Here is a 6,403-nt window from a genome sequence, read left to right on the forward strand (position 1 = left end):
CAGCCCCCCAGAGGGGTGCTATATGTTGCCTTAGGGAAACCTACAGGTACTCCATCAGAGCACGTGGAGCCGTAGTGGGGCAAATAGCACCCCCAGGGCTATTGATTGTGCAGGAAATGATGCAAGTGCTGCATGGCACACTTCTGATCCGAACTGGGCCCTTGCCAACCTGGCAATTGAGTTACTGCCTAGGGCTGCCAACTCTGGCTTGGGAAATTCCTGGAGATTTGGGAGTGATGCCTAGAGAGGGTGGAGTTTGGGGAAGGGAAGGAACTCCGTAGGAATGTGACAGGATTTCACCTTCTGAAGCTGCCTTAAGAACATACAAAGAACCGATCAGACCAGGGGTCCGTCTGGTCCAACAGCCTGTTTTACGGAGTGGTCAACCAGTTACCTTGGAGGTCTGTTTCCTCCAGGGGAGCTGATCTCTATAGTCCGTTCTAATTCCAGGAGAACTCCAGGCCCTGATCAAGGAATGACCGGAGGAAAAAATAATGTGTCATTAATACCAGACAGGGAGTAGCTCTCTGTGCTCTCAGAGACAGAAGCAATATCTTTCCTTCTGCCTGGTTCCTTCAGCTGGAAATTCCAGGGAGTGAACTGGGGACCTTCTTTATGCAAAGCAGGTGTCCAACACTGAGTCACAATTGCCTCCCCATTATAAGTCTCTATTGGCAAAACAGGATTTTTCACCAATGAAATGGGGATTCCTTGCCCTCCCCTTCTTGCTGCAGCCAAAAATGTTGTTCCTGGGGGACAGAGGACTCCAAGGAACAACATAAGGGCGAAGCTGGAGTGCTACAGCTGGAGTGGGTAGAAACCTCCAGGAACAGTGGAGGGGGGAGTTGGAGGTCTGAGAGCCAGTTTGGTGTAGTGATTTGGTGTAGTGGTTAGGAGCGCAGACTGTAATTTGGGAGAACTGGGTTTGATTCCCCACTCCTCCCCATGCAGCTGCTGGTGTGACCTTGGGTCAGTCATAAGTTCTTTCAGAGCTGTTCTCTGAAGGGTGGTTCTGAAAAGAGCTCTCTCAGCCCCACCTACCTCACAGGGTGTCTGTTGTGGAGAAGGAAAGGAAAGGAATTGTAAGCTGTGCTAAGACTCCTTCGAGTAGTGAAGGGCAGGGTATAAATCCAGCCTCCTCCTCCTCCTCCTTCTGGAGTAGAGAATGGATAGAAATTGCCTCCATTCCACTAATGGAAATTTACCCTGGGATCCCAGCCATTGTGTAGTGCATGCAGGCCCACCCCATAGCAGTACAGACCACTTTGTTTGGGTTTTTCTCTCAAATAAATGTGTTTTTGTTAGAATAACCATCTCTCTGGTGGCTTTGTTTGCTTGTTTTTTGTAGCTGTAGTCAGCAACAACAGCCCGGCAGGTGGGAGCGGCCCAGGCTATGAAGGTGTACTTAGTGTCGGAGGAGGTGGTTCAAGTTCTGGCAGCAGCAGGGGCATTGTGGGATATCGTTCTGGAGGAGGAGCAGCAGCAGCAGGAGGAGGAGGAGGTGGTTGCTCTTCTGGCCTGAAAATCATCTCAACTTCTACAAGCAAAAGGACAACCATAAGATGAGCCTTCCTGAAGGACCAGATTGACCATTTAAAAAGCTCCGGGTCTTCTCAACACAAAATGTGTGCTGTGGAGTAGCTTGTCCATTGTGTGTAAAAATTCTTTTTTAATGGCTTTGGAGAAACTCTGCTTTGTAGCAAGCAATTTGAATAGAATAAAACGCATTTTCATGGAACCTGTATTTGTATTATCCCTGAGAATTCTAGTTTGCTAAAAGTAATGAAAAACCTCCAGTAGGTAGGTATTTCTAGCCAAACCTCCAGAGAACTACAATTCCCAGGAACCTTTGGGAAAGGGGGGATGCTGGTTACCTATAGATTGGTGGTAGAAATATGCAGCCAATTTCATTTTCTTACACACTGTACTGCTATGGGGTGGGCCTGCATGCTGAGTCAATAAAGCTGCATGGAGGATTTCAATGGTCTGTGTTCCTGGGGGGCAAGGGCTTTTGCCTCTTCTTCAAACAGCTGTCGCCTGCTTGAGGTATGATGCTGCAGAAGATAAAGGAGCCTGTGTGTGCATGTAGGTACCTTGCCACTGATGCAAAGTCTTTGCCCCTAGGCAGTTCTTGCCACAGCAAATATTTTTGTAAACAAGTCTTTGGACTCGTAGCCAATTATAAGTTGCGGTGAAATCTCACCACTTGCATGCTCTATCTTATTCAACATCTCATGAATTGCTTTTTCTATGTTCAGACACTGCCATGGTATCAATGTGCTATGTGTAGTGAGCAAAGAAAGAAACCTCTGGTTCATGTCTGCCCGCCCGCCCACTCTTCCATAGAGCACATTGCATGGTATGAGACCCATATGCTTATGCCCTCGACCCCTCTAATTTTTTCCAGGGCAGATTGAATGGGAGGGATCTGAACACACATGAACATATGAGTGTGGCTGTCAGAACATACAACTTATATCATGCTGAGGCTGTATGTGAACCCCCTTGTAGTCAGGTTATCCATTTACTCTTTTCCTTAGAAAGTCCTTACACTCTTTTCAGAGGATCCAAATTTAAGTCTTCTTGAGTAGACCACTACTGTTTTGAAATAAAAAATATAGACTCTTTATCGCACTCTCTCATTAAAGAAAGATAGAAGATGAAAAAGAAGAGTTGGTTTTATACTCCCTCTTCACTAGCTGAAGGAATCTTGGAGCGGCTTACAATCCCTTTTCCTTCCCCTCCCCACAACAGACACCCTGTGAGGCAGGGCTATTTTTGGGCAGGAACGCACAGGAACGGAGTTCCGTCTGGCTCCCAAGTTTACCACGCCTAGCAGGAACTCATTAGCATAATAGGCCACACCCAACAGCAGAAACTCATTAGGATTGGCTACATTAGGGGTGTGTGGCCTAACATGCAAATGAGTTCCTGCTACAAAAAAGCCCTGGTAAACAAGGTAAACAGAATAACAAGCAAAAGGTGAGTGTGGCTGGATAACCACACTTCTGGTAACATGGGGGTGAGGTCTAATGTGGTAATGAGCTGTGCTGTCAGGGGTGTGGACTAATATGCTAATGAGTTCCTGCTGTTGGGTGTGGCCTATTATGCTAATGAGTTCCTGCTGGGCTTTTTCTACAAAAAGAGCCTGCTGTGAGGTAAGTGGAACTGAGAGAGTTCTAAGAGAACTGTGAGTGTCCCAAGATCACCCAGCTGGTTTCATGTGGAGGAGTGGGGAATCAAACCCGGTTCTCCAGATTAGAGTTTGCCACTCTTAACCACTACACCACAGCTGGCTCTCAAAGGAGGGCCAGTTCTCTCTGCTTATGATGACATGAACCAAGATGGCATCTACTTCTGAAAGAAGATTTATGGTAATGAGGTAAAATGTCCTCCCTCCCTCTCAATCTCAGAAATAAAACTTGGTCCTCCCATTTCTTACAATCTCTTAGCGATGCTGACAAGCACTGTCTTAGAACTAGCAAGGAAACTGATTTCCTGAGCCCCCCAGCAGTGGCTTCACCAGGCGAAGAGAGCTTTCACTCTGGAACACTCATATCCTGGAAATCTTGTTGATCACTAAGTTGTTTCTAAACAGAAATCTTTATCTTCTACCACAGACCAACAAGGGCGACCTCACCTTAAACTTCACCTACTGAGTAAACGACAGAATTGAACAATGAATGGGATCAGGGTCTGGCAGGAAGCAAAAGGAGAATGGAGCCATTTTCTTTATTTATGCACTTCTTCTTTTGTCACCCTTTCTTGTTGAGACTTAGAGTAGGTTACAGACAAATAAAACACAGCACCAGAGACAGTATAATGCAGGCAATAAAACTGGATCACACAAATTAAAGAACAATGACAATTTTAAAAACGGTATACTCCCTCACATAAACTGGATTTCACAACAGGAGAACGATTTAAAAAAAAATGATTCCACAATGAGGGAATGCTGAAGGACAGCATTCAGTAAACAATGTAGGTTTTTTTGGGGGGGGGGGGAGTTGCCTACAATGTCACAGGAAATTAAATTAAAACCTTATTACCCAAATAGAAGGTGCCCAATCCTACAAAACCACTACATCCCTGTTCTCCTTAGGAAAATGCCCATTTTACACCTTTAATGAATGACAGAAATGTGGGAGCCTTTCTTACTTCATCAGGCAGGCTGTTCCACCAGGTGGGGAACACAATTGGCGTGGAAACCCCCCCCCCTCCCATTAGATTTTTTAAATAAGCTTCTTTTTACCTCAGGCAAATGACAGTTTGAAGTAACGCCAATTTGGAACTGATAAAGAAATTGCACACCTCGGGGTAGTTTTTGATAGACCCACCTGCCTGTGATGCCATCGCCCACTTTCAGCGGCTTCTGACTGATTGTGTGCCGGATTACAGCATTGCGGCATACTCAAAGAAAGCATTGCTGCAGGCCAGGGCGGATTCATCCCAAAAGAGGAGATTAATTTCCTGAAATCTCTCTATTAAGGTGTGGGTCATGTGCCAGTTCTTTAGACCAAACTGGCACTGGGACCTTTACCTGTTACTTAAGACGTAAAGTACAGGACCATTCAGCACATAACATCAGAAGACGTTCATAGAATCTTGAGGATCCTTGAGGGAAATTGCACATTATGTGCAAACCCATGCAAGGAAGCCCCCCAGTGGGTTTGTTAAATGAAAAGCTCCCTCAGGAGGATGCGGTTTGGGGTGAAGGAGCAATGGAGGGGAAGGGATTGGTAGAACGATTAACTGTTTTCCTGTGGGCTGTTTGCCATTCAAGATTTCCTTCCTGAGTGGCTATTTTCTCCACCACCCCAGAGTTCCAAATGGATGTCTGCCTTCTTAAATACATACATAGATGGAGGAGGGGAATTGAAAAGTACTGGGTTCGCCGCATGGAGAACTCGGACGACGACATGCGGTTGCACACGTTTATTGAGTACTTAACAACAACACAACGGCCCTGCAAGGCCAACTATATACACTCCTGTCCCCGGGCCTCCCACTCCATTGAAGGGTTTGAATTTCCCGCCAAGGAGCCTATTGGCCGGCTAGGGAGAGGACTAGGATCCGAGGTCCTATTGTCCTTTTGGAGCCAAGCTCCTCTACTTCTTGCGGGCGCCTTGTGGCGGGCCGCATACATAACACCCCTCCCCCCATAGTTCAGACACCACCTGGGTGATATAGTCTTTCAAATAGGCAGGGGGCTTGCGCTCTCGGTTAGAGCGCCTGGGTGCCGGTGAAGGAACCGGTGTTGCGGTCGGTGCGGGGAGCTCTGGGTCCGGTTGTGCTGGGGGGCTCGGCTGCTGTTGTGCAAGTGGCTGTGTTAGTGGCTTGGCTGCTTCCGGGACCTGTCCTTCCTCCTCGCTCGGGGCCTCTGCCGTTTGGCTGTGGTCAGGCGGCGACGCCTCCTCTAGGCCCCCGTCTTCCGGATGCGGCGCTGGGGCTGTGTCCGTTCCCACTGGGGGCAGCCGCCGCCGAAGCTGATCGATGTGCCTCTCCAGCCGCCGCCCGTCCTCTGTCGTCACCTCGTACGAGACCGGGCCCTTGACCTTGGAGACGCAGCCCTCAAGCCAGGCTGGACCGGCTCTGTAGTTCCGGAGGAAGATGGGGTCTCCCGTGAAGAAGCCACTTGGCGCTTCTCGCTGCTCCGTTATCGGAGATGAGGGTGTCCGGCAGGCCGTGTGTTGCGAAGATCCGGCGGAGCACGCGGATCACCGCCTTGGTTGAGGTGGTGGAGATGGGGCTAATCTCCAACCACTTGGAGTAGGCATCCACCGTTACCATAAATAGTAGGCCCTGGAACGGCCCAGCGAAATCCACGTGTAGCCGGGACCAGGGCTTGCGTGTTGACTCCCACGCCTGTGTCGGTGTCTTCGGTGGGTTGGGCCGGACCTCCTGGCAAGGCTGGCATCTCCGGACCCACGCCTTGATTTCTGCATCGATCCCTGGCCACCACAGAGTGCTGGGGACCACGACCCGGTCCCCCCACAGGAGGCACCCCTTTAGTGCCAACAGTTCGTCTTTCCGAGTGCTGAATGGCATGAACCTGGCTCCCGGGGGCGATGCAGGCCACCCCCTCACCACCCAGCCCAAAACACGGGAAATGAGGGGGTCGCGGGACAACTTGGCTGCGATGTCCGCTGCGTGCAGGGGGGCCTCCGGGAGGCCCTCGATGCTCATGACGGCGAGCGCTGGGGCGGGGTCTGGCTCAGTTACAGGCAGCGGGAGCCGGCTCAGTGCGTCCGCGTGGCCCATCGCCTTACCCGGCCGGTGTTCCAGACGATACTGATAGCCGGCCAGGAAGAGAGACCACCGGAGCACCCGTGGGGACATCACTTGGGGCGTCCTCTTGTCAGCTGCCAGCAGTCCCAGAAGAGGCTTATGGTCCGTGGCAATT

The 6,403-nt window shown here is 49.9% G+C and overlaps 1 protein-coding gene across 1 annotated transcript in view; it reads left to right on the forward strand.

The window, feature by feature from the left end:
• LOC107125603 (keratin, type II cytoskeletal 4-like) overlaps window positions 1-5,554 on the forward strand; it is a 61,592-nt gene extending 56,038 nt beyond the window's left edge. Inside the window, exons 17-18 of the mRNA XM_015429034.1 lie at window positions 1,349-1,401; window positions 5,228-5,554. Coding sequence (XP_015284520.1) covers window positions 1,349-1,401; window positions 5,228-5,554 — 380 coding nt within the window. The remainder of the gene's footprint in view (window positions 1-1,348; window positions 1,402-5,227) is intronic.
• The last annotated feature ends 849 nt before the right edge of the window (window positions 5,555-6,403 follow it).

The sequence above is a fragment of the Gekko japonicus genome, unplaced genomic scaffold (genome assembly GCF_001447785.1).
Source record: "Gekko japonicus isolate JY-2015 unplaced genomic scaffold, Gekko_japonicus_V1.1 scaffold1579, whole genome shotgun sequence".
Taxonomy (NCBI): Eukaryota; Metazoa; Chordata; class Lepidosauria; order Squamata; family Gekkonidae; genus Gekko; species Gekko japonicus.